This window comes from Pseudochaenichthys georgianus, chromosome 9 (assembly GCF_902827115.2).
Source record: "Pseudochaenichthys georgianus chromosome 9, fPseGeo1.2, whole genome shotgun sequence".
Lineage (NCBI taxonomy): Eukaryota > Metazoa > Chordata > Actinopteri > Perciformes > Channichthyidae > Pseudochaenichthys > Pseudochaenichthys georgianus.
In genome coordinates this window covers 25,162,424-25,183,474 of record NC_047511.1, presented here as the reverse complement: position 1 = coordinate 25,183,474, position 21,051 = coordinate 25,162,424, and the positions used below count along the sequence as shown (strand labels likewise).

Below are 21,051 nucleotides of genomic sequence, written 5' to 3'. Positions count from 1 at the left end.
TGTGCACAGAAAATAAACAGTTAACTGAATACGGGGATGGACATTGCCTATAAGCACACACAGCTTCTGAATGATAAGAAGTATAATTAAAACATAATGCACATTACCATTTTGAGAGAGTACCTTAAAGAACTCAGAAAATAATCTCATCGAACTGAGGCTCCAGTAAAACACACTGACTGCGTCTCTACATGGACATCATGGTGTTTACATGAGCACAGAGAGATCGGGTTATTCATGTTCCCCGTTTACATGATAAATACTAGTAACCTGGCATTTCGATGCCTTTCCTCATCTAAACTATTCAGTATTTGTGTCTCTCTATCATGACATAAAGACGAAACTCCTCTCAAGAAGTGAGACGCTTTTGCCCCCGCCGCCATCACTGTTAACTGATTAACTGCTACCAGCTGATTACTTACTTTCCTCTTCTTTGAAAAAAATGTTCTTATGTCCATGTTGTCTGGGGGAGAAAACATATCAAATCAAGAGATCGTCAGCTTTGATTTTCGCTGTATTAACAATGTCCTGAACATTTGGTGTGTGTGCCTTACCTCCGCTACCGGCATCGCTTCATACAACAGATCTGAGCTGTCCAACTATGGCAACACAACTTGAACATGTGCGCGCTATGTGAGAATCTATAGGTTACTTACGTAACCCCAGTCTTCAGAGTAACATGAAGTGAGATGTCTCACTATGGGATGCGCCTCATCGCGGAGCAAACAGAAGCATCAATCTCATTACGCCAATCCTGATTGGCTGGTGATCTTGACGTCAGCGTCATTGAAAATCACCCCCTATAAGTAGCTTGCGCCACAACGCATGCGTCATTCAAAATAAGCACCTCTTCTCGCTTCACCATAGCAAGGAGGGCCGTCTGGTGAGACATCTCACTTCATGTTACTCTGATACCTGGGGTTACGTAAGTAACCTATAGTTCTCATTCATAACACTCCGTTCGATGTCTCACTATGGGATATTGTAGCTCCCGTATTGCCAGACGAGCTTATCTCGAAAATCGCCAACCGATCAGAATTTTAACAGGTAGGACTCCGACTCAACCAGGTGCCCAGCACCGCTTGAGTCTGGGAGTAGAACGCCCAGATTGTTAAAAGGCGGACACAAGTGAGCAACGAGTAACAGCTCGCCGCTTGCACCAATGTCTTGAAAGGGAGACATCCTGAACAGAGCCCAGGATGCCGCCAGACCCTGAGTCAAGAGAAAAACTCGCGAACCCGAGGGTGCCTGCGAGCTCTGACTTGTACGGGCCCCACAGCAATTGCCTCCACAATCCAGTGGGAGAGCCGTTGCTTAGTAACAGGCTTACCCTTGTGAGGGTTAGCCCAGGACACGAAGAGTTGGTCATTAAGACGAAGCTCTTTTGATCTGTCCATATATGTGTGTAAAGCCCGGACTGGACACAACAGATCCTGCTGCTGCTCCCCGGAGGAGACCAGCGGCGGAGGAAATGCCTCAATGTCAATTGGGGTACACGAACCAACCACCTTTGGTGTAAAGGCAGGGTTGGGTTTCAACAACACTCTTGTTTGCCCTGGGGCGAACTGAGTGCATGAGGGATGTACAGACAGTGCATGAATATCGCTGACCCGCTTGGCGGATGCCAGGGCCAGTAACAGCACTGTCTTGAGTGACAGATGTTTAATGTCAGCTCCTTCCAGGGGTTCAAATGGGGTCATTTTGAGCCCATTTAAAACCACTGCTAGGTCCCATAAGGGCACCAGCGACCTGGAGACAGGGAGGAGCCTGGGAGCTCCCTTCATAAAACGGCAAACCAAAGGATGTTGGCTAGCCGTCTTACCCTCAAAGCCCACATGGCATGCAGCAATAGCAGCCAGGTACACCTTGATCGTGGAAAAAGCTCTGTGTTTTTCGATCAAGTCCTATAGAAATGATAAAATCACCCCGACAGGACATTGAAAAGAGATGTGCCCTTCTTGAAGGCACCACTCCTCAAACACCCTCCACTTACAGTCGTAAAGAGACCTGGTGGAGGAAGCTCTCGCACTCTGAATAGTGTTTATCACCTTCTGAGGGAGTCCCACTGTATTCAGATTGTACCACTCACGGGTCAGGCCCATAGTGCCCCGCACTCGGGGCGTGGGTGAAGGATCGCCCCCCCCCCGCCTGAGACAATCTGTCCCTGCTCGGTAGGGGCTGCCATGGCTGCCCGCACAACAGCTGATATATCTCCGCCAGCCCGTACGTTGCGGGCTAGGGCGGAAACATCAGAGTAAGTGTTTGGTGTTGCTCCTTCACTCTGGCCAGAGTTGGGGGTAACAGAGCCAGGGGTGGGAATGCGTACAGAGGACCCGGAGGTCAATCGTGTACGAGTGTGTCCCCGCCTAACAGTGCGTTTAAATCGTGCATTAAAGAGAACAGCTGTCATTGAGCATTTTTTCTTTATGCGAACAGATTTAACGCGGCTCCGCCGTAACGCACCCACAGGGGACTCACGATCCTTGGATGTGGAGTCCAGTCTGTATAGAGTGGTGCACCGCTGGACAGTAGTTCTGTCCCGAGGTGCATCACTCCCGGTACCTGTGTCGCTCTCAGAGAGAGGAGACGTCTGCCACTCCAAGGGATCAGTTTGTGTGCCAGTGTGTGACTGGGGACCATGCAACCTCCCTTGGCGGTTCATACACGATATCGTGTTGTCTGTCCTCACGAGGACATGGTGTCCTCTGAGAGACGGCAGGAAGCGTTTTAGGGTGGGGAACACCGCTAAAAGCTCCGGGTAATTTACGTGCGCCCGCTGGAGGTCTCTGCTCTAGAGACCTCTCACCGGGCGACCTTCGTAAATACCCTATCAGCCTGTCTGACATGCGTCCGTGGTGACTACCTTCCGTGAAAGGACAGCACCCGTAGGCGCGTCCCGCACTAGAAAAGTCGGGTGTAGTGCCACTACGCATTACATAATAACCAATACTCTCCGCACGCATGTTGAGCGGGTGCTTTACGAGGACATTTGTCTGCGTAATCTGACTCTGCTCGGCGGGCATTATAGATAAAACCCTTCTTTCTAGGAGAGAGAGGGCCTCTCTCTCCAGAATATGGGTTGACTCTCTCTGGGCTTGTGAAAACAGATAAAGTATAACTGTTTTGAGAAGCCCAGGCAGATGTCGTGAGTATCTCCTGCTGTATGCTCCTTAGAGCCAGCTGAGATGTCACGCTTACGGCTCCAGCCGGCACTGCGCATGCGCGTGACGGTGGTGCCCTTAAAGCCCCAGCCGGCATTGCGCGTGCGCGTGGCGGTGGTGCCTTCACAGACCCGTCAATAATCCGTCTTTTGAGAGATGCCGTAGCTGCTCTCAAAAGGGGAAGAATTGGCGGGCTGTTAATTGGTTTTATTGATTTTCTTTTCATTCTTTTTTTTGAGCTGCGTCCTCGGCCTGAAGCCTGGATGCGTCAGCGGCAAATGTTTTATGACAGAGGAATCAATCAGCATGTGACATGTGCGGACTTAAGGATGGTGTTTAGGCATCTCTCGATACGGCGGAAACACATTCACGGAGGGGAGAAGGAGGGGCTGTCACACCGCTCGCTTCTTCTTCCTCGACTGCTGGCCGAAATTCTGGGTTGGCTGAGCCTGAGCTGCAGCCGGAACCGGAGATTTTCTCGGCCAACTTGCCCTTGTCTCCAGCCTGGGCTGGGGACTCTGGGTGGGCTGCGACCTCTGCGTCGTCGGTGTTTTAAACCGAGCAGAGTTCGAGGCAGCTTGGGCAGAGGACTGCTGCTGCGAGAGCAGCGGCTGGACCCTTCGAGGGAGGCAGAGGTGGAGTGCCTCGTCCTCCCTCTTCTTTGTCTCACACCTCCTTTGCATGGAGGCGAGAGCGGAGCCAAAAATTCCCTCGGGAACGATGGGCATATCCAGCACATCCTCCTTTTCCCAGTCTGGGAGAGTGGTGAGGTTGAGCCATCTCGCTCTTTCCTGCACCACCATGATCCCAATTGCCTTGCCCGTGGCCTGGACGGCGCAGCGTTGGACACGGAGACAAATGTCCGTGACCGCTGCTCCCGGGTTACCCGACAGGTCCTCGCAGAGCTCCGCTTGGTAGGCGGTTAACAGCGAGGACACATTCAGAGCCCTGGCGGACAACGCTGCCGCTTTGTAGGCCTTTTCAGTCATTGCTGACTGAAAACGGTCCGACTTTGCTGGCAGCGTGGGGTTCCTGCCGCTACCAGCGGTTCGATGGGCGGCATGCAGAGCAGGCCGAGCTTCTCCATTCCGTCACAGTCTAGGGAAGAGGCACCCTGGATTGGGACCTTGTTGCTGAAGGGCCGGTCTCTCCACGAGACCGTCACCTCATCCAACATCTCCGGGAAGACTGGAAGGAGTTGTCTCTTTTTCCCCGCTGCTTGGGGAAGATGTTTTCCCTCGTCGCGGGACCTGGAGGTCTCCTTGGCCATTTCGGGCCACGGGACGTTGAGTCTGGCCGCAGCGCGTTTACACACGGCTGCAGCCCGAGGCAGGACGAACAGACCTGGTGTGTGTCTGTGCCCGAGATCTTCAACCCGCAGCCGCAGAGTCGAGCCACCGAGTCCCTGACTCCTCTGGTGTGAGGGAGAGGGGCGTCCATCTTGGCCGCCTCGTGGCGTGGAGAGGGCCCGCTCTCGACAGGTGGGACGGGAGAAAAGATAAAACCACCTTGTCCTTAAACCGGAGAAAAGGGACGGTGTGGGTCTTTTATTCCCGGAGAATACTGACTGGTGTGGCAGTATGCTCCTTTTTAATCCTTTTCCCCTCCGTGGAGGAGAGAAAAGAAAAAACTTCCTCGCTACCGTGGTGTCAGTAGAGAAGGAGGGAGCTAGCAACAGGTGTGCTGCTAGCTTAAAAAAATCGGACCTACCTTACTTTCCGGGGAAGAGAAGGGCGAGGTCGATTTTAATACTAACTGGCGTTAGTACTACCGTCTTCCTGCGAAGCAGAAGGAGTAGCCGGCGAGTGCCCGTCGACCGAAATGGGTATTTGGGTTCAGTCTGTGGACAGTGAAGCTTGCCCGGCTACTGTAGAGATGTGCTCTGAAGCGAGAAGAGGTGTTTGAATGACGCATGCGTTGTGGCGCAAGCTACTTATAGGGTGATTTCCCCTGACGCTGACGTCAAGATCACCAGCCAATCAGGATTGGCGTAATGAGATTGATGCTTCTGTTTGCTCCGCGATGAGGCGCATCCCATAGTGAGACATCGAACGGAGTGTTATGAATGAGAACTGCCTTGGTACAAAGTAGCAGTGAAAACATGGTACGGAGTTTCATTAATTTGGGCATTCTCTCAATAAGCAAGTGGAATGGATTTGATAGTGAAGCTCTGACACAGCGCTCTACAAAGTGCGGCGAGTGGATAGACCGATTCACGGACTTTCCACATGGTAGAAGTGGGGGGGTCTAAACGAATCATTTGAAAAAGTGGGGGGGATTTGTCCCACCCTCATATAATGGCTGTGACGCCCATGGAGTGCATGTTTATTGCATAGACATAAGAACAAAAAAGACACTATACATTTGTTCTCCTTGTTATTTAAAGTGGGAACAGTGCACATGCCTGTCACGTGCTTACATGCATACATCTTGTATATTGTAAGAATAACTCTTGCAGCGGTAGTGTGGCTAAGCCAGTGGTTCTCAAACTTTTTTCAATAATGTACCTCCTTTGAAAAAAAAATTCAGCCAAGTACCCCCTGCTCAGCGCAAAAACAATTTGTTAGGGAAAAAAGCCTACAGTATATAAAGAGGTACAGCACAGTGCTGCACCATCAGAGTCTGATTTATTAAAACAACAACATTGTAACTGAGAAACACTTAAATGCTACATTTCAAATGTTTACAATCCATCCATTCATGGCAAACCAATTTTAACATCATGCAATAACACTAAGACGACATTAGTTGCATTGAACTGATCTTTTTAATAAGTTGTTCTTACAATATAGTGAGAAACATGGGCTTGTGCTTCACTGAGGATCTTTGGCATTTTGACATAACCTGCAGTTATTACACTTTGCGTTTTGAAATATGTGTAACTCTGTTAATATAAAACCCACACTGCTCAAACTTCGTTACTTTTCCTAAAATTGGTATATTTATTTATTTATTTTGGGGCGTGGGGAATGAAGAGAAAAAATATGAGCATTTTATGAGCATGGGATTTTGACCCCTCATATAAACATATGCATAATGCTGCGCTATACTTTGCAGCCACACGCCCTTGCTAAGCAACGCTTATTGTTTATGTCCTTTGATAAGCAGGCAGTCATATCATTAGCTAGAACTAGCTAGATCTGATAGATTTGGAGATAAACGTGAGTGAAGTCTAACCGGACGCGAGAGAGAGATCAGAGATCAGATCAGCTGCTGCTGACGGAGAACACGCAGCTCTTCCGGATCAAAGCTCCCCCGCTGTGATGGACCGTTGAGCAGAGCAAAATACACTAAGCGTTAGACCTAACACACTTAGCTAGTTTATCTACTCTGGAACAAGCTAAACTAGTTATAAATATATGTATTCTTTACTGTTGGGTCACTTATTACAGGTTCAGCGAGCTGCACGAGACTGAGGGGCTGTCAGGAGAGGAGAAGAGAGCACCCCGTTTATTTTTCCCCTTTTATTTGAATGAACTTTTGAATAAAGTAGTTAATCTACTATTAGTCATTTGTTTAAATGAATTAATTATGTTTTTTAGTTTTCATTAACATAAAATAAATCTCACGTACCCCCTGCAGTACTCAAACGTACCCCTAGGGGTCCGCGTACCCCCATTTGAGAACCACTGGGCTAAGTGATACCGGGTTCTTAGAAGGGATGCATGCTGGGAAGCTAGACCATTGGAATGGTGCACTTTTCTATTAGTCTATTGTTCTCTTATCAGATGGTCGGCTAGGAACACCCAATAAGCTAAAGCACATACAATCCCCTTCTTAAAGGCCCCTGTCTGCTGTCTTTGTCAGGTTTCCCTAATTTAGTATTGATTTTCTGTTTCTATGTGTTCTCGCAGGGCCTCAGTGCTGAGTGTAAGAACCTGTACCCCTTCCTTCTTCCTGTCATCCAGCTGAGCACCGATGTTTCCCAGCCGCCACATGTTTATCTGCTGGAGGATGGACTAGAGCTTTGGTACGGACAAGCATACACAATACACTTCACATGTATGAGTTATAGAAAAGACTCAAACTTGACAAACTTGTCGACATCACTTCCTCCCTTACTTGTCATTACACACTGACGCACAGACAACCCATCCATACAGACGCTGCATCTGCCTTATTCTGTCTTCTACTCTTCTGTGTTGCTTAATTTACTTTCATTGTTATCCTCATTCACTGTCCAAGTCATGTTGAGTTCATATGTAGGAGCCAAGCTGCAAACACTTTGCCAAACAAAATAGTGGTAAATGGGCTCACTATGAAATCTGTTTCAGAATAATTTGCATATTCACAGACAACCACTCTCGGTGGGTGATGAAGCTGTGATAATTAATGTTCCTCACAATCCTGCCTTCATGTTATTGTTGAATCACATGCCATTTCAAATTATTTTCTCTCTAGATTCTACTGCAAAACACTTTATTTTGCAAATGCATTAAGCCTGCAAAGAGTGCAAAAGGTTTGGTTTATTAGAAAATAATTTTCCAGGGTTACCTTTTATTACTGTCCCATCATCCCTGCTTAACATATACCACACAGTCGTATGTCAATGTCCTGTCTCCTGTCTACATTGTGTCAGAATACTCACTGATTTATCAACCATCACATTTATTTAAGAACATTTCTTTTATCTGAGCCAAACCACGCAAATAGCTTTTGCTTTCTTTTTCACTTTTTTCTTCTACACTCACTTAACTATGCATTATTTTTCCTCCTTTGTGATGCCCATGTTTTCCTCTTAGCTCACTCTCTGTAATTTGTCCTGTTGTGCTACTCCTCCCATTTTATTTTGCCACCTAATCTATATCATCTGTACTTCCCTCATGTTCTCTTTTATTATTTGCACTTGCTCTCTTCTCCTCTCATTTAACGTTCTCTTCTGCCTGCTCCTCTCTCTCTCTCTCTCTCTCTCTCTCTCTCTCTCTCTCTATCTCTCTCTCTCTCTTTCTCTTTCTCTCTCTCTCTCTCTCTCTCTCTCTCTTTCTCTATCACGCAGGTTGGTGACTCTGGAGAACAGCCCAGCCATAACCCCGGAGCTGCTCAGAATTTTCCAGAACATGGCAGCTTTGATGGGTGAGCTCACATGTAGGGATGGGATTGTTAAGGTTTTAACGGTACTACTACTTTTATCGATACCGCTTATCGATCCAGTCTTTTAACGGTACTCTTATTGGTTCTTTTGGAGAAAAAAAGAAGGTAAACTAACTAAACAAATTGTGAACAAAACTAACATTGCTTTTTATTTAAATTAAATACCTAATATTTCACATCTAAAGAAACAACAATGTTTTAACAAATCGTATTAAATCGTATTAAATAAAGAATTGTAAACGGAATAGCTGAAACTTTAACAAAATAAATAACTCGGTTACTTCTAATCATTAACCCATGTTTGTATCATTGAGTTAACTCCGTGTGTTGCTGCTAGCATACATAACACCTGACGTGGAAACGTTGCTCGTGGATGGGGCTACAGAGCTACTAGAAAGACAGTCGAACGTATTAGAAACTGAGTTGGCGACACTAAAACTGCAATATAATGTTTGTGTAGCAATAATACATATGACATATATTTTTTACATGTCTCCAACCGATAACGTCGGAGCTTAACGGTACCACGGTCTTTAATAATTCAGCCCCGGGGCCCATTTAATACCGGGTCTCGGTACCCATCCCTACTCACATGAGATTCCATTGCTTAAAAGCGATTCTGGCTTTGCATCTTTTAACTTGTTTGTTACGTGTGTGACAAACACAAGCATATATTGAATTAGTGATATGAAATGAAAAAATCATGCTGCTATAATTCAATCTGGATAGTTTAATAAACCTGAGGTCAAATAACGGGTTCTCGTGTATATCCCGTAAAATAATCAGTGTGTGGTACAGAGGAGAGACACGGAAAGCATTTCACATCCAAACAGTCAGTCTGTGAGACGGAAAAAAGCTGCATCACATGATGAAATACTTTTAAAACACGGAGAAGTTGAAATGATGAGTAGAGTAATGCAATCCATGGACACAGGCTTCATCTTTATAGTTTTCCCACCTCTGGATGGTGTAGCTTGCAATGATCACAGTTGTAGCTTTGCAGTATTCTCAAGGCACCAGAGCCACTACTGCAGGACTGCAGGCAGTGGAGAGGTCTGGGGCATTGGGACATATATCACCTGTCGAAGTGTGTGTGTGTGTGTGTGTGTGTGTGTGTGTGTGTGTGTGTGTGTGTGTGTGTGTGTGTGTGTGTGTGTGTGTGTGTGTGTGTGTGTGTGTGTGTGTGTGTGTGTGTGTGTGTGTGTGTGTGTGTGTGTGTGTGTGTGTGTGTGTGTGTGTGTGTGTGTGTGTGTGTGTGTGTGTGTGTGTGTGTGTGTGTGTGTGTGTGTGTGTGTGTGTGTGTGTGTGTGTGTGTGTGTGTGTGTGTGTGTGTGTGTGTGTGTGTGTGTGTGTGTGTGTGTGTGTGTGTGTGTGTGTGTGTGTGTGTGTGTGTGTGTGTGTGTGTGTGTGTGTGTAGGTACTGTATTGATTTGGTGCTTCTCCACATAACGTGTGAGCCAGTCTAATATGATCACAAGCTCAGCCTTATTGGGTTGTACTGTAGAATTTGATCACTTATTGTGCGGATACAAAATCCATGACACGCATACGAGCAAGGGATTGGGAAGATCCCCACAGACGAATGAAACAAAGTGGTGCCAGGAAAATGAATGGCAAAGAGGTTGTATACTGTATAGTATGCATACTGCCTCTAAAAAGCTTGGACATGGATGGATGGAAAGATAAAGGAGGCACTTTTATTTTCATCTTGTGAAGAACACAATTGTTCAACCAATGTAACGAAAGGGAAAGAGAAGTTCTTTCTTATTAAGTGGCAACAGTTGCATTACTATTTACAAGATAGGTCAAATAGGTGACTGTATACAAAATAATGGAGCCAGGAAACTATGAAAGCTATGAAACCTTTGCAAAAAAGCATGTAAAAGCCAAGCATTTGCAATCTTTTTATTTGTATTTAAATGTTTTTATTTAAGTATGTGGGAAGGGGTTGTCACACTTGCCACCGGTCAAAGCATGTTACTGAGCATGTATTTATTTTTGTAACATAGTAAGAAGGAAAATATAATAAAAGTTCACTGAAAACATGAGTTACATGTATGAAAAGGTTACAAAGTGAAAATGGTAGTCCTCATTGCCTCACCATGATTGATCTAAGTGTATCAAAGTACTAAGTGCACAATAACCAGCTCTCGTATCACTGATATAAACGGCTGGTTTAACGAGGGATGAGAGGGGATGTGGAATCGACAAGAAGACGTACCATAAAGAGAAAATGGAGGGAAATAAGGGACACATGTTTAAATAACAATACTTACTAGAATAAAGTCAATATTTTACAGATAAAGGGTTAGGGGTTATCAGAAGGAGCTGGAAGCACAACATCCCGGAAGAAAGGATGTATAGGGTGGAGTTGATTATGACTGAAAGACACTAATGATGAACACTTTGATAGCGTGCTTTGTATATTAGCTGGTAGTTTAACCTGCAGACATCTCTCATTTGTCAGAACAATTTATCTCAGATCGTAACAGATGCAGGCAATGTTTAGTCAGCAGTAGAGTATCAATAGTTGCGTTCCCTTGTTTATATCATAGTTTAACAGTTAGCTTGGGGTTTTGGGCAGATTAACGAATAATGAAAATAATATTTCTTCTTAATAGTACTTAGTTGCAGCCCTAGCAAAAAGGAATAATTTTGCTCTGTACTTGTAATATCTTTTAATCCCTATAAAAGAACATAACATTTCTGTTTGTGATCCAACAAGAGCCTGTGTTACAATGTTTTGCCTATGTCCACCTATGTCTACATAACCTCAGGGAAATTTTACTATTATTCTGTGAATACTACGGAGATGAGCTTTTCTGTAGTTGTGAAAGACACATTAATGCGAATACATTAAAACCTTTCACATCTCCCCAGGTACAAGCTAACAGCATTAGTAAAGTAAAAACCCAACATAAGAGCCAAATGTATTTTATAGGTATGTTTTCCTTCTTTCAAACATTTAGCTTTTTTATGCATGTCAGATTTGTACATCAATATTTCAGTGAATGGTCCCTCTGTGCTTAAGAATCTTCTGGATGCTGTGATGCTGCTCTTACATAATTCTTACTTACTCTAATGTTTACCACTGCCATGCTAACCTGCAGTCATCTGTAAAGCCAAGAGGGTAGATTGAAAACAACAGAAGACGATTCAGTAATTTAACAATTTGAGATTGATGCATGACAACACGGTAACAAATGTTTTATAATAGATCTAGCTATAAACCTTACATTAATAAAATAACTATAACTCTATATCTGCTGTGATAGTCTGCAAAGTCTTTCCTACTTGACTGATACAAGTTGTTTAAGAATTTAGAAAACAGTCTTGCTAATAACTCAATTTGCTAGCTGTTCCAGAGCTTTTAATCATGTCACATGACCTTTTATAAAGAGTTATCATGGAATGGTAGATTGTAAAACTCTTCATCTATCAATTTTTTTTTTTTTACTTCTCCTCTTATGATTTCTCCTTATCTTGTATTTTCGTAGAGTGTTTTAATGGACTTCCAAAAAGCAGTTGAGAGGATAATTTGAACACTGAATCTGGAAGATGTATTGATGCTTTTGATCATATCATAAATCACATTTTTAGCAATCTTATATTCTCTTCTCAACTTGACTCCTTTTTTAAGGTTAAGAGTATCCACCTTTGCTCTACCTCTTTGTCAGAACTCTCTCCTACACATTCTCACTGTCCTGAATCAACCCAAATCCTCGTTCTCCTCTCCAAAAAGCTCTGTAGTAGTCTGATGTCATGCTTTTGTCCTTTACGTCATTATTATGTCCTTTATCTTATTTATAGTGTCCCTTATTTTGACATCTATTTACATCAATGTGTGTTTTTACCACTACAGTATTGTAGCTGCTCGTCAGCACTTTGTAGCGCCCGACCCCTCGTTCACTCGCCCTGTGTCTTTGTATCTCTTGTTATTGTGAAAAATATTTGTTTCCCCTTTGATCAAGTTTAAAGCACATTCATCTCATTAAAGCTAATGAAGTTGTCAAAGCAAGTATTAGAGGTCAAAGCTTCTGTGATGAATGATGATAGCACAGAGTTATGGTCAAAGGTCAGAACAAATTTGCAAACAGTCGTAAAAACCCGTCCTTGTAACACTGAACACCTAATTAGTGAACAATCATTTAACATTTAACAATCATTGCCTTGGATTTTCGATTTCTGTCTTTCTGTCAGAATAGTCAGTCACCATCTTTGGCTGGTTTTTACAACATTTGGTGGTCCATTCATTTAGTTCATAGAGAGCAATGGCGGGATGTGGGCCATTGAGACTGTCTGGCTTTGTATGTGGTCGCAGCCTGCCAGGTGTGTGGCCTGGCCGGCCCGATAAAGAGCCCCGCTCTATCACGGCAAAACTAGAGCGGCAAATTCCCTAATTAGAATGTCAAGAGCCTTGCCTTGGTAAATTGTTAGACCTGCACTATGTTCTGTATCACTGCCACCACGCTCTGAACTAGGACACTATTCAGCTGTGTGCAGCACCGAGCCGATGATGGAGAGTCAGCATGGAAGTTGTTTTCCTTGTTGGCATTACATTGATTAGTGTGAGAAAGTGATGGAGCTAGAATTTCTATTCATTTCAACCTCATTTTATATACAAATAAGAACATGCTGTTTCAAGGTAAATCTGTCCAGGGAAAGGCATGCAACATGTCTCATACATGATTACAGGGCTTCAGTCTGAAACATATGGAGGAAATAAAATATGTTCAAAAAAGCAGCAACCACGAATTAACACGGTAATGGGAAAATATCAGAAACCTGGGGACTTGTACTTACAGCTGTTCACTTGTAATTAAATCACCCAACACTCATTTTATTACAAGGTCTGAAACGGGCCAGCGTTACTAACTTTGCGATCACTTTTCATGTCAAACCACACAAAGTACTTGAATGTTTGTTTTTTTGCAAAATTGGTTTTTGGCTTTGACCTCAGAAAAGTAGAGTACAAGCGCTCCATGGCATCGGTTCAGTAGCTCATCAACACTTAAATTATTCAAAATAATGGAAAATCACACTAACTCAAATCATGGTCCTTCTTTTTCTGCTGGTGTTAAAACATTTGAGGCAAAGTGGAAAAATGTTCAACGCTGGCTGGAACCACTAAGTGTTTTGGGATTTTTGCTTAACTTAAATGGCAAATAACTTTCATAGATTCCATACTGATATTGGTCTATCCACAGTTTAAATGTACATTACAACATTGCTCAAGGGCCTTTAGAGTAATAAGAGCACAAAGCCGGGAATGCAAAACCTTGCTTCATGATCATCCCATCCGTTAGCAATTACTGAGGCAGCCAAAGACATGTCACCCTCATAAAGATCAATGATGCTGCATTGAGAGCTTTCAGCTTAATCCTTTTCCAATGAAAGAATGTGGTCTCGCAGTTAACTACCCAGCTAATGTGCTCCATGGATCAATCTGGACATCCCCGTCAAAGGACAATCTCTTATAACAGGCTTCTCATCTAGAATAAATGACTGATTACTGTATCACAGATGTTGTATATATATGCCCATATTTTCAGCAAAATTGGGATGAATTAGAAAAGCATATAGTGTTGAGAATTTACATAAACACATCTAATTGGTCTTGCAGCTCATCAAGTGATCCCAGAATCCGTTTTCTCCCAATATCTTTTCCCTACGCTCAAACAGCCTATTTTGCCAGGTTGTCCGCACCTGCAGGCAATCTCTTCAAGTTTGGCACACACTTCGACTCAAGGTTGAGCTAATTAGATTTAGGTTTTAAATGTTCAAGATCACTGTGACTTGACAACACACATTTTTGGTCATCATTTAGGTTTATTTCATACAAATCTGTAATGGGTTGAAATTATGTTAAGGATAGGCATTTATTAAAAGTGCAACTTGACCGGCTGGCGAAGACGTACATCTCCAAGACAGTCATTCTAGTTCCTGCTCATTTGTTATTAATGTTTATTGTGTTTATGTTCACTGTTGTCCATATCACTTTTTAACCATTGTTTCCACGAGTGCCATTCTTTCCTGTAGATTGAATGGTAGCGTATTTGGGGCAAACCTATGTAGCAGTGTGTTTATTCGTATCCAGTGCATTCATTGTTTCTCAAGGTTTGATATTGTAATTATCTATATATTTTTATCCTTCTAAATCTCTTGATAATTTGAACCTGATCAATCTTTTAGCTGCTGTTGCTGCAACTTGTATGAGATGCTTCAAGTTTTTCCCAGGCACAGACAGCACAGCGCTAGAAACGTTTTTCCTTTTTCATCTCATACATAACTGTCTCCCCATGATTTTCTTTTTGCTACTTCATTGAATCCCTTGCTGAACTATTATTGCTTTTCTCATGCTTGATTACTCGCCCATGATTTTTCAAAGACTCCAGTCACTCCTGCACAGGTGGGAGCTGGCTTTCCATCATGATGTTTTTATGTTTTTCAATGAGTCCTTTGTGTACAGTCAGATTAGGTCGTCTCTGGAAAGCTGCAGGGGTAATGTTATACCCATAAGAATGTATTTAAGGAGTTAAGCTTGAATAAGATAGCAATGCAAAAGCTATCATCAGCACAATACAAATGGTTTGACTTCTCTCCTGAGGTTGTCCCTCTAACTTTTCTATATTTCCATTTAAACTTAAATTAATAGATGAATATACATTTACAAATCAAATAGTCCTTTTCCATTTGTAAACCTCCATCATAGGGCTTTACTCAGTTCAACCTTTTTTTATATGGCAGGCTCACACTACACTATGTCCTTATGGCACTTTAGTACATATTTTGGCCCTCCTTTTTTTATATCTGTTAACTTTCATCATTTAGCAAACTTTGCCATCCCCATCACACACTGTAAAGCCAAATTTGGTTTGGGAGATGACCAACATTTTAGCAATGTCCCCAACAACCATTACAGGCATTTTATTCTATCACAGTCAGATATGAGGCTCATTTTCCTGTTAATGTTGATAACGGAGGCGGATTCTGAAGCAAATGCCCAGGGCTATGAAGGATGTACTAAGGCTTAGTGTGTGTGTGTGTGTGTGTGTGTGTGTGTGTGTGTGTGTGTGTGTGTGTGTGTGTGTGTGTGTGTGTGTGTGTGTGTGTGTGTGTGTGTGTGTGTGTGTGTGTGTGTGTGTGTGTGTGTGTGTGTGTGTGTGTGTGTGTGTGTGTGTGTGTGTGTGTGTGTGTGTGTGTGTGTGTGTGTGTGTGTGTGTGTGTGTGTGTGTGTGTGTGTGTGTGTGTGTGTGTGTGTGTGTGTGGTCTTTAAGAACACAATTGATAAAAGGTTTCTTAGTTTGTGTCTATTTTCTATTACATTGCATGGAAGAACAAACTATAAAATATTTTTCAATATAATCCAATCCTATCCAATAAAACTAAAGCCGCGGCCGCACTTCAACGTGCCCTATTGAGTTACCAACAAAAGTAGTCAGATTGCATTATTATTTAAGTGTTTACAATTACACCTGCAATATAATTTTTTAGAAGAGAATATAGTAAACTAAGTAAGAAAAAGTCAAATATCTGTAAAAATACATGTGAGATTAAGTGAAAAAATACCCAAAGACTCCTAAAACTAGGGCAGCATTTGCCTTCAGCTCTCACGGAGTTGAGGCAAACATTTTTCCAACTGAAATAAACCAACCATAAAATAAGTTTATGATTTTACTGATGCTTAGGATGACAATCATCCCCACACTTGTTTTTTACCCTCTTTGGTATAAAGCCCTATTTTCTACCCAGAAAAATAGGGATTTAGTGTAAGCTGGTGCAGTATTGTATGTGACAGACAATTGCTTCTTTTCATCGACAGCACCAGGCATTCGTTGTCTCAGGATTTGTCCTAGGACTCTTCCTCCTGGGGTCACACTTCACTCCAGATATAACCTTTTGTTAAATGTGTCAGTCCAGGCTTATAGTTCCCTGCTATCTAATCTGGAGTTGCCTTCAATATGTGCCTGTGGTCTTGTATCTCGCTCATAAACGGTCCCTTACATATTTGTATCATCCTGCGCCTGTGGAGTCATACTGGTGGCGTCTGAGCTCAAAGCAATGATTTAAGTGGTTGATCAGCTGTTGCTGGAGGGCTGCTTTGAGAGCTGTTCAGGCATATGTCACCAGCACCAGAGGTTTAAAGCCTTCTTCCTGTCGTTGAATCGCAATTTGTTTCAGTACACGGTCTGGCTCCGTATGATGACTAATGTGTTTAGCTTCCATACTTTGTGATATGAAGCTGTGAGACTTGTTTCCCACAACCATTATTATTTTGATATCAAGCCTAAGAGCTTGTTTAAATCGGCACTCCATTTTTTTTCTCCTCTGCCTCACAGATGCACAAAACATTGAATTACAATCTAAACACATGAAGAAGAGTATGCCAATTATATTTGTAGTATGCTACAAACACGTGGGTTTGCTATCCTGACTCCAAAATGGTGGAATGAGCTCCCCATTGAAATCAGGACAGCAGATAGCTTGCACATCTTCTGGCGCAGACTGAAAACTCATCTCTTTCGACTCCACTTCGAGCGATAGAATTACTAACAAAGAACTGCTAACAGAGCACTTATATACTAATAAAGGACTGGCTTATCTAAAGCCAGTTGAGTAGCACTTGAAATGTTTGGCTCTATGAAACCTGATGTACTTATATGATTCTATTTTCTTCAAGGTTGTGTCTTCCTGGTCGAATGTACTTATTGTAAGTCGCTTTGGATAAAAGCGTCAGCTAAATGCAATGTAATGTAGTATGTCAATTATTGTTATTTACTGATTAGTTTATAATATACAAGTGCACAACCCTTTGTGTTGACTGAGTATTGTGGGTTTTTCAGTGTAGTGTACATAACAGTTTGACACGGCTCAGACATCGCTGCTCTCTGAGTGCTTTACTATTTACTGCCCTTTCTCAAGGTTGTGTTCCCTTAAAGGCGAGTGTTTGTTCGCATAAATAAACACGTCCTTTTTTTCTTGTTGCAGTGCATAATAATTTGCATGATTGGCAGGTATTAAAGTTGTAGTAATTGCTCAACAGTGAAGTCTCAGGTATCTTCTATCCATATTTGATAGGTTTGTTTTTACTGATTTATATCATTGAAGGTCACTTAATATAAACATAAGGACAGCATTGTAGATTCCCTTGTGTATTACTCCATGTACTACAGAAACTGATAAAGCAGCCTTTTAGTTAGTATGATATAGTTGCAGTCACAAAATGCACCAAAAAAGATGATCTATTTGGCTCCACTACTGCGGACCTGTCATGCTTCCTTGTCCGATGACACAGTGGCCTTGTTCACCCACTGTTAAGCAATCTGTTGCCTTTGCTTTATTCTTTAGAAAGATCCTTCCCTGTCTGTCGCCCCATGCTACAATATACTGCACACAATAGTTTAGTTTAGTTTATTTATTTATAGTGTCGTGGACAGTCCCCATCGATGAACTGTCACAAAAACAGTAAATGGAGCAGCTTTAGCCGACATGGCTAATTTCCAGCCGTTGTCCCTGGCCAGATGGTAATAGACACCCTTAAAATTACAATATATCAACAGCATTAGTTATAAGAAAATATATAAAATAAAAAGGAGGAAAGAGGATAAAAGAGAACAATAAACAACACACGTTACTATATACAGTACATGTCACATATAGCACATCACAATCACATCACAGAAACCAGGGGCAACATCCATGATCACAACATGTAACACTCACGCCATACTTAACACAGACTAGTGTGTGCAGGTGTAGTTCTCAGTGAACCATGTTTTTAAGTGAGCTGTGAAGGTGGTATGTGTATGTATGTCTTTGATTTGAGTGGGTAGAGAGTTCCAGTTTTGTATTGCTGTGACCGAGAATGATGACTGACCAAAAGTACTCTTCCTGAATGGGACTGATAGGTCGCCACGTGTGGAGCTTCTAGTGGTCCGTCTGGTGTTGTTACGTTGAGTAACCAATGAGCTAAGAGGTGGAGGGGCTGTATTGTGCAGGATTTTGTAAACCAGAACGATGTTCCTATACTTTATTAAATCTTCCCAACTCAGGATGTTATGCTTGTTGAGGATGGTACAGTGATGGGAGCGGTTAGGTTTCTGGTCCAGTACTTTGAGGGTTTGTTTGTACAGGGTTGCTAGTGGCTTCAGTGTGGAGCTGTTAGTTTGACCCCAGCTTGTTAGACAGTATGTAAGATGTGACATGATCATGGCATTCATGTATAATTTGCCAGAATTCAATGTCATTGTGTTTCTTATGTATTTAAAATGTGCTAGGCTAAACTTGACTCTTTGGGTCACTTTTTTGACTTGTGTTTTGAATGTTAAATTAGAGTCAATAATGATTCCAAGGTACTTAACCTGAGGCACAATGTTAATATTTTCACCTGAGATGCTTATATTTGACACAATGTTGCATTTTCTTTTTGTGAAAAACATTCCAACTGTTTTGTTGACATTAAGCTGAAGACAGGAGCGGTGTAGCCAGCTAGTGATCAGCACTAAAGCTCAGGTCAGTTTATCAGCAGCCTTTTGCTTTGTGTTGGCATGCACATATATCACAGTGTCATCAGCATATAGCTGTGTTTCCACATCAGGACAGACAGATGGCAGGTCATTAATATATAGGGAAAAAAGAAGTGGACCAAGTATTGAACCTTGTGGTACTCCGGTGCTTAAGTCTAGCACCGGAGTACATCAGAACATCAGAACAATTCCTTTAATGCACATCGAATGTCACGTTGACATTAGAGAATGTCAGTACAAAGAGAATAAGTACAAACTTTGTAGTTTGTACTTATTCTTGTTTTTGCATACACCTTTGCAGCTGATTTTAAAATCAATCAGTGTCCTCTCTTGATCTGAGCTCACCTAACCAGCCTGCACAGTGCCTGTGTTTAGCGTAATGCTGCTCCCTGCTATGATGGCTGTGTTGAATATTTATGTGTGCTGACTGAATTTGAAAATAGGGCCCTGGAATACATTATGTATCTACACACATAACAGATGCTAGAACACATTATGTTCATTACCTCACTGTGGCTGGCAGATGGCTAGGGATAACATATTGCATACATCAACTTTAACCTGTTTGCACTGGCATGGTTAGACTGGACGTCCTCTAAGTACTTACCAGTTACTGTGATTCTCCTCCCATTCCATTTTTAAAAAATATATATATTTCATTTTCAAGATTTTCAATACAACAAAATATATATATGGCAAACATACATTTTATATATAAAAAAAAAAAAAAAACCTTGTTCTGTAAAGGCAGGCACTGAGCTTCAGACTGGTTACAAAAGAACATATTCAAGTGCTGGAATGAGATAGAAAGCATCATTAACTTAATTATTACCTCTCACCGCCTGATGATAGTCAACACAGATCTAAACGGGGCCCGAGACACCAACATATAACCCACATAATTGCCGTCATAGCCTTGTATTCAAAGCTAACCTGATTAAACTCAAAGAGCCTTCGTGGCCACTTCCCAGATGATAGTCTTGGTTTATATGCTTGGTGTGTGTTTGGACTGTTGGCATGCAGATGTGTGTGTTAACGTCTTAGTTCCTGTCTGCCCATCAGCTGTCTTTCAGTCCCCTCTCCTCTCTTCCTGACCTCTCACCCTATGTGTGTCCACGTATTACCCGCAGTCTATTCTTGGTGTTATAGTCTGTTACCATGCCAGCTTATATTAGTATCAAAGCTTATATCCTTCTGTCTATATGTTAGTTCTGGTGTATATTTAAGCTGTCTCATACTGCTCATGTCCTCCTTATTTTAATCAGCTACGCTTTCTATTTGCAAACTAGATCAGCCTTCTCTTCTGTGTCCTGTTTTCTCTCGTCCTGGTCTGAAGCAGACTCAAAACACCATAACTTCTCCCTCTCTCCCTTAATAATAATAATAACTGGGATTTCTATAGCGCCTTTCAAGGGACCCAAGGTCGCTTTACAGGAATAGGGCAAGCACAAACAAAACAAAACAAAACAAAACAAAGGTCAGACAGACAAAACAACAGATAGATTTAAGGGCCGAAAGCCTTGATGAACAGATGGGACTTGAGGGCCCTTTTGAAGGCGTCCAGTGTGGGGATGTTGCGAATCTCCGCAGGGAGAGCGTTCCAGAGGGTGGGGGCTGCCACACTGAAGGCTCTGTCCCCGAAGGTTCTCAGTTTGGTGCGGGGGGTGGTGAGCAGGCCAGAGTCTGAAGACCGCAGGTTCCGGGGTGGGGCATGCGGGTGAAGGATGTCCGATAGGTACTGGGGGGCAAGGGCATGGAGGGACTTGTAGGTCAGGAGGAGGACTTTGTAAGTTATGCGGAACTTGACCGGCAACCAGTGGAGGTGGATGAGGGTGGGAGTGATGTGCTGCCAGGGCTTTGTGTGTGTGAGGACCCGAGCTGCACAGTTAACCCCTTTTGTTCAGCAAAATATATTTTTGCTCAGCTGCCCCTCCCCCATTTCCCAAGCTTCATGCACTCTTGCTCATACCACACCCACATTTTTATATATATATATATATATATATATATATATATATATTAGTGCTGTCAAAATTATCGCGTTAACGGCGGTAATTCATTTTTTGAATTAATTGCGTTAACATATTTAACGCATTTAACGCATGTGCAGGATGGCCCGCCCCATACGTGCCACCAGTGGCAGCGCCAGGGTATGGCTGGGGTAGGCTACACCCATACCAAGAAATGGCTTAGCCCCACCATGAAAAATGATGTTAAAGTAAGCAAAATAAAGTCTGCCAACTCGCGCGGAGTAAATTGCACAGACAGCAGTT

At 42.7% G+C, this 21,051-nt stretch overlaps 1 protein-coding gene across 1 annotated transcript in view; it reads left to right on the top strand.

Moving 5' to 3' along the window:
- Positions 1–21,051, top strand: part of ipo11 (importin 11) — a 153,535-nt gene that overhangs the window by 69,065 nt on the left and 63,419 nt on the right. The window contains exons 21-22 of the mRNA XM_034090923.1: positions 7,016–7,131; positions 8,158–8,234. Coding sequence (XP_033946814.1) covers positions 7,016–7,131; positions 8,158–8,234 — 193 coding nt within the window. The remainder of the gene's footprint in view (positions 1–7,015; positions 7,132–8,157; positions 8,235–21,051) is intronic.